Source organism: Alligator mississippiensis, chromosome 12, assembly GCF_030867095.1.
Source record: "Alligator mississippiensis isolate rAllMis1 chromosome 12, rAllMis1, whole genome shotgun sequence".
In the NCBI taxonomy this organism is placed as follows: domain Eukaryota; kingdom Metazoa; phylum Chordata; order Crocodylia; family Alligatoridae; genus Alligator; species Alligator mississippiensis.
Genome location: NC_081835.1, coordinates 56,995,749 through 57,012,540, shown reverse-complemented (window position 1 = coordinate 57,012,540; position 16,792 = coordinate 56,995,749). Strand labels below are relative to the sequence as shown.

The window sequence follows — 16,792 nt, the reverse complement described above, 5'->3', positions numbered from 1 at the left end:
GTACCAATTGCATAATTACCCTGCAGGCAAGTGGAGCTCACTGATAACTCCCATGCAGCTATCTGTTTTTATTGGGAAGAAATGGCCAGGATACTGGATCATCCTCCACACTGTTATAAAACTCTCTCTGTGATCTTGGTGATTTTTAGCTAGACTTTTTCAGAGGTGACAACAGATCTTAAATGGACCCTATCACTGTGGGGTCAGAGGATATATGCTGGAGAATGTATATCTTTGCAACACCTCTACGGTGTGGGATTTTCCCTATATCACAGTGGAGGAACAGGGATTACATTATTCACCTAAAAGAGCAGGTACACAAATTGTGAACTGAATGCAAACCCCTAACTCCCAGGCCAGTGCCTTCATTTCAAGACTGTCCTTCCTTTTATGGTACAACCTTCACTCCCATCCTAGCCACAGCTATATCACTACCATGGGCCCATGCGATTATGGCAATGATAAAAGATTGTAGGATAAGATCCAATTCCAGGATATGCTGTCCCAGGGGTAAGAATGTGCTACTAGCTGAAGACTCATTTAATCCCATACCACTGCAGACACATAATGGCTCTTCCAAAGATTGGGAGTATAAACTCACCACCATCCCCTTCTACACCAAGCTGTGCACCATGTTTCAGCCTGCTCAGGTAGCAGAGTCCACAAAATGAAGAGGACTCCAGTAAGAAGTTAACCGTACTTACTCTTTGACCAATGAGGCCTTGTTCTCCTGGGACCCCCAGTTGGCCTGGATCACCCTAAAAAACACAGACACAATCTGCTTGTTGACAGTATTAAATACACAGGGTGAGGGTGACTCTCTCCTCCCTCACCGCATTCACTTATTTCTTATTGTGTTTTGACTTGTCCTTTATCTGATTCAGTTCAAATGTGACTGTCCAATCTTTGTGTGGGTGGGGTGTCAGTGGGGTACCTAGAATCCCCTTCAGGATCCAAGCTGCTCACCGCCTTGGGGCAAGTTCTAGGCTGGCACACACCTTGCAGAGTATATCTGATTGCTACACAATAGGCCGAGGAATTGGCACAGCTGGTAGCAATCAAAAAAGTGGACTTTTGCAAATACAGAGTCAAAAGAAACTCCCTGTGCCCCTCATACAAGGAAGCGGTTCCATGCCAGCTTATCACAGCAGCTGAGACACCAGAAGCTGGGGCTTAATGCTGCACCACAACAGACATGTCACTGGCCTGAGGAGAGGGAGAGCACACACATTCCAGGAAACAGCAGTGTGATCCTTAGCATGACTGAGCATGGCTAAGAAGAATGGGAATTAAAGGTACTGCAGAAAAGAGTGACCTGGAGGTGCCCCTGGAGCTGGCAATTAAGCAAATAGATTTTGGTGAAGTGCTAGGGGCGAGGGGGTGCAGTCTGCTTTACATCCAGATCCACTTGGCAGTTTTGCAAAGAATTCCATGCAGGAAGCATTTCTTTTCTCACCCAGCGCCCTGCCTCCGCCCTCTGAAACACCAAGCATCGTTCTAAAACTAGTCCTGCCTGGGACTTTCCATTGTACATCTGCACAGGGCTTTTCACTCCAAAGTGCTCTTCAAGCTATGTATGTATGTAGTCTCACAGGGATGCAGCCAGCAGCCAACCAGAGCAGGAAGAGATGTGCAAAGTATAAGAAAGTTTGGCCACAGAGGCCTGCTCTGTAGTGGCCTGTTCCACACTCACCACCCTGCAGCTCCAGCATGCACAGCTCGAGGATCATTACTGCTTTGAGAGGTCCTAGTATGTCCCAACCCTTGCGAGGCCAAGGAGAGGAGAGCAGCGGGATTCTCTCAGGCTGTGAACTCACTGCAAGGAGCTATTGTGCTAAGGCTGGTTAAGCGGCAGCCCCTGACATTTCTGCATTGCCAGAATGCTCCTCTCCTTCCTTCCTTCCTTCCTTTTCAATCAAGCTCAAGTAGTAGGATATTGTCCAACAGGTTCAAAAGCTTTTTCTCAGGAACTAGCACTGCGAACAATATGCTCATGTTTGGCCAACATTCCTTGTCAGCCTGGCTCACCAGAGGATACGAGCACCTGCCCTCCTTCCTGCTCACAACGGGAGCTGAAGGAGAGCTGCCACTGTGAGTCTCGTAGATGGGGATGCTGGCTCTCTGAGAGGATCAATGGCGTTCTGTTCCCCGGGAAGGTAATTAAGGCGCTGAGTGGCAAGCAGAAGCAGTAGAGCTGAAACATTAGAGGAGTATCAAGGATCCAAAGACACAGTAGCTCCAGTGATGTGTCAGAAGACTTGCCAAAGAAAACGTGGCAAGGGCTGGGAGTGGCGGGGGGGAATTGTATTTAATCCCAAAATTACAGGCGGTTTGAGAATGTCTACACAGTAGCACCCTTCAAAAACCAAGGGGAGCATGGAAAATCTCTGAGCTGCTCTGCACAGAGATCACATTTAACTCCAGCGATAAAAGTTACAAGGCTCATTCAGAGGAAAAGATGCATTTGCAGTCCCACAGCAGTGCAGCAAGCCAGTTCTTAAGCATGCCCAGGGCATAGACTCTTCTTTTTTCCAAAGCCATGTTATGCCCCAACATCCCAGTCCTCAGGCTCCTCTTTCTGATTTTATGCCTACGTGCCAGCCCAGCTTTTCCACGTGAATAAAGTAGCTGGATTATAGGTTTGCAATGAGCCTTGGTTTCTGCATCAGGGTCTCCCTTCCTCAGTTTCCCTCACTACCCAAAACAGAGGTCAAAGGGCTCCTGCATGTCACCTTTTTTATCAAAGAGCTACAGCAGCCCACACTGGGGAATTCGGGGGCACAGGAAATCTGGTAAAATAAAGGATTTTCTTCACTGAACTATATCAGCTGGCTTTGGCTGACAGAGGGTTAACCAGCTCGTCCACTTCTACAGTATATACCTATCTGCACTATCTAACCTTAGCAGTTTGACCTTGCCCACTGTAACTAGACAGGCTGCCCCCCCCGTCCCTTCACGTGATACCTTCTTCCAAAACACTGCCTGTGTCCTCTAGCGAGCTGGTGTAACAGCAGACTCCCAGCCAGAACAAAAGCCTCTATTATCTCTCTCCCGTAGAAAAGTAGTGCTAAGTGTTTTTCTTACCTTCATACCAGGTTCACCTGGAAGGCCAGGTTGTCCCATTGAGCCAGGCGGTCCCTGTGGAAAAAAAAATGTGGCTAAGTGGAGAGCAAGATCAAAGACTTAATCCCTTTAGCAGAGCACTTTGGGGACAGAGGAGCCCTGGTTGCAGTGTAATTACCTCCCTGGACCTGGCTTAGTGTGCACAAAAGTCAAAGAACAAGCCAAGTGCCTCTTTGTGTCCTGTTTCCACAAGGGTGTCTCTCCTCGCCTACTCCCCACAAGCCTGCAACACACTCCTGACCTTGCTTTCCAAGCAGTCTCCCTCTAACTCCTTCAAACTCCTGGCGGTATTCAAGGGCTGATCTCCAGCCCTGGGAAAGAAAAAGAAGGAAGGGAGGAGCCCAAGCCTAGACTTAAACACTGTATATAAAGATCACATGTAGAAGGTGAGATGCTGGGTCACAAAAACATTCATCTTCTCTCCACTCTTGTCATCTGCCCCTTTGTTTTAACAGACTCAAAGGCCCAGTCTGTGCAGTCTTTGTACCAGTATAACAATTCTACTTAATGTCCACTCCCAGTGTGAATGCAGTTACAGCAGTATGAAGGAGCCTTATATTGGTATAGCTTACTCCACATCTCTTACAGGGCAGGCTATACCATTATATGCCAGAAAAACTATGTCCACCTGAGTGGGGGTAGATGGAAGGGATTGATCCAGTATAGTTCAAGTGGCATAATGCATGTGTGGTAACTAGGACTAGACCACTTGGGTCAGGGATGAGGTCTCCAATTTGTCCATCAAGTGCTACCTACCTCCTGTCATGGGGAGGAAAGGGAGTGAGGAACAGCAAAGTTACACTGGAGGTGGGTGGAGCTGGTGCCCTGGGGCCGAGCCCTTCAGAAAGAGCTTGCCAAACTTCTGATCTGACATTTGAATTCACCATCTCCCTTGTCTGGCTCTAGGAGAGGTTCAAGACCCCAGAATTACGAGAAGGGTTGGAGTCAGATCTATAGCCACCCCGCAGTTAAGCTGTGTTAGATGAAAGAAAGGAGCTGGAAGATGGGATAACGCAGGCCCTTCTCAGAGCCTATGCACTGAGGACACATGGAAAGCAGCATCTCCCAGCAAACCTTGATTAAACACTTGCTGGAAAGTGAGGAGTAGGGAAGTGGTAGCAGCACATGCTACCTGTCTCTCTGCATTTTCCTTCCAGGATGTGTTTAATGTTGGTATGAGGAGGGTAAAGCTCACGTAACACCCCCTGCATCCCAGCGATGAGGGGGAGTGGTGTCTTTAATCTTTGCACATTTTACACTACTTCCTGCCAGCTCAGGGAGTCGGAATCAGTAAGACAAGCCCAAAGGTGGCGCAGCAAAAATGGCCCTTACAGGGTTGTTTAGTTATTTGTTTATGGCATTTTCTCTCCAGACCACAATCTCCCTCTTCACTGAAGCTCGGAAACAAGAGCTCATAATCACAGGAGGTCTCAGCAGCCAGGGGAATGAAGCCAGTTTCCAGCTTTATGAATTGAAGGTGGAGGGGTGTGGGGGCATGGTGGGTGTAGGAAAAATGTGGGAATGTCCTGCAGTGAGAAAAACCAAGCTCTGGTGAAAGTAAAACCACCCTGTCTTGGTTTTTCCAATAGTGCAGGTCCAAGAGAGAGGCTGCTGGAGGAGATATACTAATATATGTAGCTCTGTGCTTTCATGGGAGGCAAGGACCTAGAGTGCTCAGTAGTAGCTTTCCAGATCCCCAGTGTGGTTTACCTCACCGCGAGCTTGCTCCGTCCAGTCTAGCAGGCATGAGAATGGAAAAAAAATCTCATGACTCATAAATTTTGCAGTGGGCTGTATTAAAAGGTACCTTCACTGCTGGTTTCAGCACTGAATGAACATCTTGACTATATTACGGTCTCAGAGCAACTGAGAGGACCTACACGCAGCTGATCAGGACTGACATGATCAGCTGGGACCGTAGAGGTGGATGCTCTCCAGGTTCCAGGAGAATGAGGAAACTCTATTGCCGCGCTCTACTCCCAAATCTGGGGCCAACGTTCAAGAATAGTTCCCTTACTTTTTCTGCAATATGTCACTTTGGCTTCATGGCCATGGCAACACCAAATAAATGTGGTCTGCAGCACAGGCATTTCCTGAGGTCTCCTTCATCCATTCACAGGAGTTAGATTGAGATTGGGTTTAAAGATCAGAACATGTCAAGACTGGGATGAGTAAAATGGTAACCAGTCAGAGATGGGAGAGAGACTTAGAAAGTGGCCTTACTCCAGATTTTTCTTGTTTGCTGCATGTCTGACTATACAACAGAGTGAACATGTAGTTCCTAATCGATGGGTGGGTCTACACGAGACACTTTACTGCGCAGTAGCGTAGTCTACTACACAATAAGCATGTGCATCTACACGTGCACACACTTACTGCGCAGTAAAACTCACTAATCATAAGTAAACCTGCTACTTGCAAGTGCAAGTAGCAAATTTATTTGCAATTACTTACTGCACAGCAGTGCTCGTGTAGATGCCCTACCAGGAGCAAATCAGCTCTCAGTCAGCTGGTGGCAGGAGATTGCTCTCTGCTCCCCAAAAGCTGCCTGCTGCCGGGGCAGGCTCCAGCACCAGAGCCTGGCTGAGTACTATGTCCCCCTGCCCCAGCAGTGGGGAGCTCCAAGCCCCCTGCTCCAAGATTGCGATCTTTATATCTCCCAGCCTCTGCTTGGCTATGATGACTGGGGTGTGGGGGGCTGGCAGATCCTTATCCCCCAGCACCAGCTCCGTGACCATGTTGCAGCTCCACAGTCACGGGGCTCAAGCTGAGAGATCCATATCTCCTAGTATCTGCTCCGTGATCGCGGGGCCAGCACTGGGAGATCCTTATATCTCCCAGCGCCGGCTCTGCAGTCATGGAGCTGGCGCTGGGAGCTGCTTGCTGGTGGGGGCTGGGGAACCTGCTTCCTACCCAGCTGCGTGATTGTGGAGCTGGGTGGGGAACAGGCTGGGGAGCCTGCTCCCTGCCTAACTCTGAAATCATGGAGTTGAGCAGGGAACAAGCTTTCCAGCCTGTTCCCCACCCAACCCTGTGATCATGAAGCTGAGTGGGGAACAGGCTCCCCAGTCCCTGTCCCGTGATTGTGGAGCGGGGGCTGGGAACTGTCCCGGTCTGTGCCTCGATCTGGTGATTGAGGCACAGGACTTGGAAAGAGTTGCAGGGATGGGGTAGATCTGCTGGTGGGGCAGTTAACAGTGAGCTAGCTACTAGCTGCCCCACTGGCGGATCAGGGCAGGGGGCTAGGACTTCTCGCTCCTCTGTAGCTCTTTCCAAGTCCCCTGCCTCCAATTCAGGAGCCAGGCCCAGGAGCTCCCTGCTGCTGGGGCAGGGGGACATTGTCCTTGCCCTGGCAGCAGGCAGCCCCCCAGGAGCAGGGTGCAATGTCCCAGTCCCAGTTAGGAGACAGCTGTCTCCTGGCCCAGTGCTCCCTGCCAGCCCCTGGGCTAGCACCCAGGGGGAACCTACAGTTCCCCCTGGTGGCAGCAGGGCTCCACTGCAGGGCCCTAGGAAGTGGGAGCAGTTTGCTGCCCATTAGCAGCAAATCTGCTCCTGCTTCCCTGCACGTGTGGATGCCTGCCTGGGAGCATTTACTCGTGAGTAGTTTACTTGAGAGTAAACTGCTCCTGGATCTAATGCATGTGTCAAAACACCCACTGGGCAATACCATGTTTGGTCCTGCTTATAAAGAGGACTTTAAAATGCTGCTTCTCTTATGTAGACTGGACTGCCCCTCTAGCAATAGTGGCTATCCAATCTCCTGCCTCCTAAGTGTCTGTGGGAGACCAGCCCAAAATGCATCGCACCACAGGATCAATGCTTAGCTACTGGTTTCAAGGGATGAAGCTATATGAGGTGCATTGCCAGACTTTCCCAGAATGCTCTTGGATCTGTAGGGTGGCAGGAACATGACACATACCTGCTGCATATAAATGTGTGTGTGTGGACATATTCAACTATGTTACCTACAGCTAGGGCAGAACCTAGTTAATCCCAACATGGCTCTGTCCGTACTGTGGATGAGACCTGGATTTGTGATGTTCTTTTTGCCCTCTTCACACTGACTTTAGAACTAGTTTCAAACTTATAAAACACACAGAAATCTCCTCTTTCTCCCCATGACCTCAAGAGCTTCTATTGGGATGCAAGGCTAGAAATGGGACTGTGCAGCTACTACTCCTTGAGTCTACCATTCTGGGTGGGTGAAGGAGGAATGCAGCAGAAGACAGATGTTGTGCAAAAATTGGCAAAGATCACACTCTACCTTATGTCCGATTTCTCCCAAGGGTCCAGGTCGCCCCTGTGGTCCCTGTGGCCCCTGCAAGACAGACACAAAGCTCCCTTCATGCAGCCATTTTAAATTCTGAAGAGCTACCCCCTAAGTATACTAATGGAAAGTATAGTTAGCGTTTTTCTTGGGCTGCTCTCCTTGCAGCCCAAGGAAACTGTAAAGGTGTTCAGGAGAAGGCCACAGAGGTAAAAGAACCAGGAATGGGCAGCAAAGTACTTGAACAGCAGCAAACAATGAGTCAAAAGAACATTTAGGGTCAGAAGATGTGAGGTAACTGAGCTGGTAATGTTAGCGTCCGTCCTCTAATCCACTCGCACACATCCCTACTGTATTTCCACTCCTACAGTGACAGAACCCTCCTTCAGCTATGCCACAGCCTTGCTTTGTCACTCCAAGACTGCAGCCCTTTGTAGTCTATCAGGCTCTGACCTGACCCCTGGATGGATGGATCCTGGATGGAGTCAGGCCCTCTTCCTCCATTTTTCTGATAATATCCAATGTATCAAATTCACTGTTCTCAACAACATGGCCTGATCCAGCCCATCCTCCCAGATACAGAACTCTCTGGGTTTGTCTTCTAACAAACTGATGAATGTCTGACCAGGTCTTTCCTGAGGAGTCTACTGGACTAAGACTGTCATCTTTGCCAATCCTCACTGCATGCATTTGGTTTATTATTTAACACTCAGGATTTCTAAGACCAGGACCTTATTGTGCTATGCAGACACATAGGAAGAAACCATTCCTGCCCTGAAGAGTTTACAGATAAGACAGAAGGACAGAAAATGGGATGGGAAGGCAGGAGTACTATCCCATGTTACTATGCCATTTTACAGATGGAGAACTGAAGTATTAGGATTCCGGGATGGGATCCTCTTCCCCTGTTAGTATGACTCTGTCCCACTCTGTTCAAGTCCCAGAAAGTCCAGTAACACATCTACTACAGTAATGCACCATCATTTTACCCACAGGACTGAGTCACTATAAAGCAGCAAGGAGGAGGAGAACCTAGCCACTTTTGACATTAGCTTTTTTCAGGGACTCCAGCAGGGGGAACACAATTGGACTTTGGTACGTAAGTTCATGCACGTGTCTAGTAAGTGGACCAGGACTTGGCCCTAAGTGACTTGCTGAGTTTCACAACTCGGGGAGTCTGTAGCAAATTCAGAAACTGAACCCAGATCTCCTGAGCCCCAGTCCAGGACCTTCACTACAAAACCATCTGTTGTTTCCAGTGCTCCCCAGTCTGCTCAGGTCTGCTTTTTCAGCCATTCCTTACACAGGCTCTCGATCTTACCTTCAGTTCTCTGGCAGAGTCAGATCCAGTCTCTTTTCTAATTTTCCATTTATAATCTAACTTGATCCCTTTTATTCTTCCAGAATCCAGCCTTATCCCTCCTTCCTGCTTCCCTGCTAGGTCCAGCCCATTCTGTACTCTGCACTCTCCCTGGCTAATTAAGTGCTTTCTTCAGCTTTTTTAAGGTCTGCTTTCATTCTTCCTCCCACCTTCCTGGTCCCTGCCGGAAGTCCATCTAAGCTGGATTCACCAGGAGGGGAGGGGGGAAGACTGGGGACAAAGATCTGGCAGAGAAGGAAATGAGAGGAGGGAGAACGAGCCAGACATATGAAGGGAGAATGAGAAGAAACTTGCCGGGTCACCAGGAGCCCCTTTAGGTCCTTGGGGTCCAGAAGGGCCTTGGATACCCTAGAATAATGAAAGACACCATGATCAGCTCCTAAGCGTTTATACCTCCCAGCATGTCACATTCACCTCATAAACATTTAATAAGAGAAACACAGAGGTTTTCCTTCTGGGGCAGGAACCAAACCGAAGGACTCCAGTTAAAAATTAGTTTATAAAATGAAATCAAAGGTGTTTGGCACTTACGGGAAAGCCACGTGGTCCTGTCTCCCCAGTCTCTCCCATCGCCCCCTGTAAACACACGGTGACTGGAATTAGAGGCGGAGAACTTGCGGGAAGGCTCTGGGGCAGCTTGGCCAGGACAGCCTCTCAAAACTGCAGTCTGCAGTCGTAGGGACTGTGCATGCATGTGTGCACACTTGTGTGGGGCTTGGCACCCTGCCCATTTGCCACCCAGCACCAGCTCTCCCATGGACGTACCTGCTGCCCATCTGGCCCCAGCTTGCCTTGCTCTCCCGGGTGGCCCTAAAAAAGACAAAGGTATCAACATCAGCACAGGCCATGAGACAGAGGCTGTTTAATGACTAGCTGCCCCTTATGCCCAAGTCTTCCTGTCCTCTGAATCACCAGCAGAAAGCCTCAGGGTCAGTCGTTTGCCCCCTGCCAGCATGTTAAAGGGCAGCCGAGTGCCATGTGCGCTGTCTGTCCTCTGCCAGTAGGGAACATCCCTGCCTCGTGTGGCATTTGGAGTGTGCGGGGGCTGCACAATTCAATGTTTGGTGTCCAGGAAGAAGCTAAAACCCGCAAAGGACTGAAGAAACTCCCTGCCTCTGGTGGGGAGGCAAAAATTGCAGCATATTTAAAACAGCGTTTTTTTCTTGCTTGGCGATCAGCAGCAAATGGCCTAGCCAGCAGAGCCCCTCCGCCAATCTGGGCTGGGGTGGCGGCAAGCGGCAAAATGATAAAAATTAAAGGAGCTGCTGAGAGGGGGCACGTCCTCTGTGATTTATGGAGATCCCGACTTATAGGGAGTTCCTCCATCCATAGAGAAACTAGGCCATTCCTCAAAGGGGGTTTCCTTGCCAGCATCTATCTGGGGCTAGGCCTGTTTTATGAAGCTGCTCAGCACACTCTGTGTGCATAAAAAAATCCTGCCTAATGCCCTATTCTGCCCTTACTGTACAGCAAAGGCAGAGTGTGGGGAGGATAACAGTCCCATTTGCCTTTGATTTATACTCTGTGGGTGAATCCTTAAGTGAACAGGCATGGCAAGGCCTAGTCATCATGCAGCTTTTGTACCACTCTTGATTACTAATATAGTTCGACTGGTCAAATGCCAGATGTAGACTCAGTTTAAGGATGCGTTATGCTGCTGTAGCTTGTTCCCTTTCCTAATGGAACTTCATCATACTGATATAAGCATCTTTACGCTGGTAGGAGTGTCCCTCCACTTGGAAGGCGGGCCGGGGGTTATACTGTTTGACTCTCCCAGTACAGTTGCAGCAGCACAGCTTGTGTGTGTGCAGACAAGCCCTGGGTTACCTTATGGATGCCTCTCATTTGAACAGCTAGGACTTTATCATGCTCATCTCTGAGCTTTCATTTCTGCCCAAAGGCACATGCCTGGCCATAAGCTTACCCAACATTTCTTTCTTGGGTCCTCCTGGCTTCTCTGCAGATGGAAAAGGTTTTGGGAGACCAGGCAATAAGCATTGCTACTGGCAGGGCACTGAACCGGTGTGAGCAGATCCTGATGCTGTGAGACAGCGGAGTGGCTGCATGTCTGGGGACAGCCAGGTTCTTTAACTCTAGCAAGCCTTGATGGTGGCAAGTGTCAGATCCTGGGAGCTGAATTTAAGGAGGGTTCTGCCAACATTGTGGAAGGCAACGTGCATTGCTACACAGAGGAACAGTGCCTGGGCTAAATGCTGCTGGCTTGCACTCCATGCTCGGTGTGAACGGAATTAAAGCTATTCAACTTCATTGCAGCCTTCTAGATCCTGATGGCATCAGGAAAGGCTGAGAGCAGCAAGAGGGTGGCGATGGGAGATGTCTCGATTCTTTCTTGGGCCAGGAGGGGAGCTATTAAGCATGCTCACAAGTGGTTTTATCTTACCTTGACACCTTGTGAACCTGGCTCCCCTGCTGGCCCATCAGGGCCTCTGGCACCCTAGAAAATAAAAACATAAAAAATACTGGTAAAAAAGGAAAGAAAAGAAAAGAAAAGAGAGACGGGGAGGAGAGAGCAGAGATCCATACCATGACTGATCAGCAGGTGTCTCTCTTGTGCAGCTAACAGACTTGGCCACAGGGAAGGAGCCCAGCTTCCCCCAGGCAGCCTGACCTCCCCACTGCCTTCCTACCCACTTCGACACACTTGGGGCTGGGAGCAGGCTGGCTCCGAGAAACAGACACCCTTTTTCCACTCCCACCCCTTTGTCGGATTCTTTGCCTTCATCCTCCCTGCTTTTTGCCTACAGGGATGTACAAGAGGAGAAGGGTGATGGGAGTCCTGCTTGGTGGGTGATGCTGTTTAGTCACCTTAATTCTCTTCTCTTAACCCTCAGGGTGCTAGCTCTTTACACCCAGATGAATGTGCATGTACAGCATAGCTATGGTGTTCAATGGGTTTAAAAGGCTGGGTTTATTGGTCTGTTTGTAACATTCACCTTGGAGTCAAGGCTGCTCTCTTGCTACAGTGCTCCTCATTGCAAGACTCATCCTACTGCATGGAGGGTGTGTAGCTCACCTGAACCCCAGCTTCCAACGCGCTGGAAGCCCTATCAGAGCACCATGCGGTAGCTGATTCTCAAGAGCTCAGAGGACCCTCTGGGTCTCTGGTTGGTTTTTGTAGTTCACCTCTCCCTATATAACAGGGCAGAACACTTGCTTCTGTCTTGCCATCCTTCATCCCAAAATGAGAGCTGGAAGAGGAAAACAGGTCCTCTACATCTCCCTCGTCCTACAGTTTTAACCCTTTGGGTGCCACATGCTTTAAGTCACATCCAGGGCCACATCCCTGTTACTATACATGAGCCCAAAGAGATACACAAGACCTACTATAAGCTTCACCTCCGTAACTAGGATGCTGGGTCCACAAGCCTCCCTTAGAATTGGGTGTCCTTAAAGTTCAGTGGAGTAATTTTTCATTAGGTATAGATAACTACAATTTAGACAGTTGATTATAGCTACCTGCTGCTTAAGGACCCATCCATTGCTATGAATAGGACCAGGTATTCATCTAATTACAGAATGGGTAGGAATACATATGGGCTGGCTCAGTTCTGATATTAGAGCTGCTTGTGTGTACAAAACCTCTCCAAACCATGACTATGGGTGAACCTTATTAATGTGTGAGAACATACCAGGTGTGCATGGTAGTATCCTGCTAAGCGTATCTGTAAGAGTTAAAAAATCTTGGGGGTATGAATCTGATTAGCCAAAAACCTGCTGGATCACTCCACTCATATATCATGGAAGTCATGCTCATCACTTGAGATATGTCCTTCTTTTTTATGGATGTGGTAATAGGACAGGACAGCATCATTCTTAAACAGTGGAGAATTAAAAGAGTAGCCTTAAAATGATCTCAGTGGAACTCCTTTCTTTCTCTCTTTCTTTCACACATACACACCCTCCTTTGTACCATCCTACTCCAAGTCTAAATTCTGTGATGGTGATAGACAGTAAGCAGAGGGGGTGCCAGAAGAAATAAAAGAGAAAACAAAGACAGATTAAAAGATGGTACTAATGTATGTCTTGCTCACAATAGGACCCTGATCTTAGCTGGAGTTTCTAGGCGCTACTGCATTACAAATAATAAATAATAATACAAAGCAGTGGTAGAAATGTTATGGTAAAAGGAATTCAGAGACTGGGCCAATGAGGAAATAGGGAAAAATAAGAGCCAATTTGCTTAATCGAGATGCAAACTGAGAGCCAAATATAATAATGGAGTTGGAAGCCAATATATTAGCAAAGCAACTACAGTGTGACAGCCCAAGAGAGAGCCCCATAAAGAGAGGCAGTGTAATAGCAAAAGACGTATGGGAAACACAGCCAGTTTATTACAGCAGACAAACACTGTCAATATAAAATAATGCAGAAAATTCTGCTGGTTTTGGCAAACACAAGACTGTATAGAGACAGGATAACCTCAAACCTGCACAGCATGCCAGTAAGGACATGGATCTAAATAATGGTCTCTGAAAGAGATGGACAACAGGAACACTGCAGCCATGCTGGGTATGTATGGCTGGACATGTGACGCATCGTTTTAGGATTCTCTTAACCAGGTCCTCAGCTAATACCATTTCTACCTGAGCCACATACACAGTTGTGTGCTCTCAACAGTGGGTGCGTCTACATGTGCGCATTTACTGCATAGTAACCAAAATTACTGTGCAGTACAGGCTCACATCTACACATGCACACCTGTACTGCGCAGTAAGTATGATAACTTATGCTGACTTGAGTGTAAATTTGACTAACTTTAGTCCCAAGTCAGTCCACACACAGCATTAATGCGCTTTAATGCCTGCATGTGTAGATGCCAACGTATTCCCACTTACTGCGCAATAAATTTAAGCTGGCGTAAATGCACATGTAGACACGCCTAGTGTCAGTGTCCCTTTTCAGGGAATAGTGAGGAATGCAAAGTTTATTTGTTAATGTTAACCAAAGCCTGAAGAACAGTGCTATAAAACAGCAAGTCATTTAAAATCAAGGTTATACAGAGAATAAAACCAAAGCAGTTACCCTTAGGAGGTCAGGATGACCAGAAGACAAGAACAAAGCAATGGGGCCATGCCTGGGGTTATTTGTTGGTGTTAGATAACTGGAAAATTCAGTTTACATGACCCAAAGCCCACTGAAGTGCTCCCAGTGCCTTTAGTAGGTGCTGGATCAGACTGGCCTTAGGATGCCAAGCACAGGGGACATATATCAGTATGAGTGTCCTCATCTTCACTCCAGCTTACATCTGTATGAGCAAAAATAGTGCTCAGGTGCCATCTCTCTTTTACCAAGGAAGAGTCAGTGGAAGTATTCAGGAGCACAACATGGAAAGATGGTCAGGGAATGCCAGAGAGGAATATGGTGACAGATCTGTAAGCTGGTGTAAAGGAGCTATAGTGAACAAGACAGGGTAGTCCATATTCTACAACAGCTGTGGACCAACCTAGGTGGCACTGGCTGCATCAATGTGTACAGGTGTGCATACCTCTGTGTGCATGTAGGCATGCATATGCCTGGCTTAATGCAGGAGCATATATACACATGTGGATTCTAGGAACAACTGGATCTATTTACTTTCACAAGGCTCTAAGAAATAAAAAGTAGGTGATAAGAGTCCATGTGAGTATGAAACAGGCTTGGGGTGTGTGCTTCACACAGATATGGGGAAGCATACAAAGTGAATCTGGTCAGGTATCACGAACAGGTCAGGACCCGGCCAAATACCATTTCAATTACCAGGAATTTTTGGCACCATGAAAAATTCCTGAGACTCTTTATGGGCTAGAGCAGTCACTCAGCTACAGGGAGGCAAATGTACACAAGCTGATCACGATTCCTGGCTGGTGCCAACCTTCATCTGATCCTAGAACATAAGGCTGTAATGAAGACACTAGTCTCATAAATAGCTCAGGCTCAGTGGGATCATAGAATCATAGAAAACTAGGGGTAGAAGGGACCTCAGGAGGTCATCTGGTCCAATCCTCTGCTCAGAGCAGGACCAGCCCCAACTAGATTATCTCAGCCAAGGCTTTGTCTAGCTAGGTCTTAGAAACCAACAAGGATGGAGACTACAACCTGTTTGGGTAACCTGTTCCAGTGTTTTACTACTCTACTAGTGATAAGGTTTTTCCTAATATCTAACTTAAACTTCCTTTGCTGCAATTTGAGACTGTTGCTCCTTGTTCTATTATCTGCCACCACCGAGAACAGTCCAGTTCCATCCTCTTTGAACCACCACCTTCAGGGAGTTGAAGGCTGCTATTCAATCCTCTCAGTCTTCTCTTCCCCAGTCTAAATAAGCCCAGTTCCCTCAGTCTTTCCTCACAAGTCATGTGCCCCAACTCCCTCACCATTTTCATTGAGCTCCCCTGGACTCTCTCCAATTTGCCCACATCCCTTCTGTAGTGGGGGGCCCAAAACTGGACAAGGTACTCCATATGTGGCCTCATTGGTGCTGAATAGAGGGGAATAATCACTTCCCCCAACCTGCTGGCAACACTCCTACTAATGCAGTCCAGGATGCCATTAGCCTTCTTGGTAACAAGGGCAGATTGCTGGCTCATATTCATCTTATCGTCCACTGTAACCCCCCAAGATCCCTTTCTGCAGAGCTGCTGCTTAGTAAGTTGGTCCCCAGCCTGTACTGCTGCATGGGATTGTTCCAGGGCATGGTGACCACCTGCAGGTGGTGGCAGTGGCGGCAGTGGCGGAGGCATGGTGGTGGCGAGCGGGGAGCTCCCGCAGGCAGCCATGGCAGTGTTGGTGGTGGGAGTGATGAGCGCTTCAGATGCTGCCACCAGCGGCGGCCAGCAGCGATCAGACACCGCCAGCAGCATCGGCAGTGAGGGGGGATGATGAGCAGAGACTGCCCGCATGTGCCGCCAGCAGCGTCGCTGGCGTTTTTTGCAGGGCAGGCACTGCCAAGCTCAGGGGGTGCACATGCACCCCACATGCGTCACCAGTGGCCCTAACTGCACTTGTCCTTATTGAAGATACTGAAGTACAGACCATTGCCCTCCTAGAAGGAACCCTGCAGAGGGGAAGCCTACACGCTGAGGTCTAGGAAATCATGGTGAAGCTTTCTTGGGTGCAACAGCAAACCTTCTGCTTTACTCGGAGCCTGCTTTGCTGTTTGCATCGCTGTGGGCTGCAGAACAGTGCAGTACTTGTACTTCACTTGGGGAAACGCGTAACAAAGAGAGACAAGCAGTCAGGCAGTTTGTGCTCTAAGTCAAACTGCCTGGCTCTGTGAATTGAGCTTTTGCCTTCTCTGGGTTGCCGGCAAACAATGAGCCCCTGTTAGGCAGAGAACTCTCTTCCCTAAACTCTGGCACCACGCAGCCATCCATCACTGCCCCGTCCAAATTTTCAGGAGAAACAAACACAAACAAAGAAAAAATAATATCCTGAGGGAAATTAAGCCCCCCTAGAAGTGTGGAGGCTTAGACCAAGAGATGTGATGCTCTGCCAGATAGAGGGAAGAGGATCCCGTGGTGAAGAGGAGGAACTTTCCTCAGCGGGAGTGGGTGTGAGGGAGAGCCGTCCCAGACACTCTGGCCTTGGACATGCAGGACTCGCTCTCTCTTGGCTCTGACGGGAGAAGAGGGTCATGGCAAAATTGATAGATTGAAACATGGTGGGGGGGAGGGGATTTCCAATTTAGCACCGCAATCAGCACCCTGGAATTGCTCCCCAGCAGACAGGAACCTAGGATTCTCCGAGTGGGTCGGACCCGAGGCCCATCACGTTCAGCATCTGTCCCCCACAGTAGCCAGGATCAGCTGCTTTAGCAGAAGCAAGAACTCGGTGCTGCCTGCCCCATGTTACCTTTCATCCTGGTCTCTCATACTTGGAAATCATGTCGATAGCCTGTCCAATTTCACTGTTATTACCTAGGGCTAAGTATCCCGCCTCCCTTTGCATCTTGCTAAATCCTTGGTTCGCTGCCCAAGGGATCGCGGAGGCCACTCCAGTTCTGTAAGGCAGGCTCAGGACAAATC

At 48.7% G+C, this 16,792-nt stretch overlaps 1 protein-coding gene across 3 annotated transcripts in view; it reads right to left on the bottom strand.

Annotated features, from left to right (window-relative positions):
- Positions 1-16,792, bottom strand: part of LOC102575623 (collagen alpha-1(XXVII) chain B) — a 226,635-nt gene that overhangs the window by 57,218 nt on the left and 152,625 nt on the right. For all 3 annotated transcript variants that reach the window (XM_019475657.2, XM_019475658.2, XM_014608190.3), the window contains 7 exons: positions 11,173-11,226; positions 9,537-9,581; positions 9,303-9,347; positions 9,066-9,119; positions 7,388-7,441; positions 3,085-3,138; positions 705-758 (listed from right to left, as the gene is read on the bottom strand). In XM_019475657.2, the coding sequence (XP_019331202.1) occupies positions 705-758; positions 3,085-3,138; positions 7,388-7,441; positions 9,066-9,119; positions 9,303-9,347; positions 9,537-9,581; positions 11,173-11,226 (360 nt within the window). The remainder of the gene's footprint in view (positions 1-704; positions 759-3,084; positions 3,139-7,387; positions 7,442-9,065; positions 9,120-9,302; positions 9,348-9,536; positions 9,582-11,172; positions 11,227-16,792) is intronic.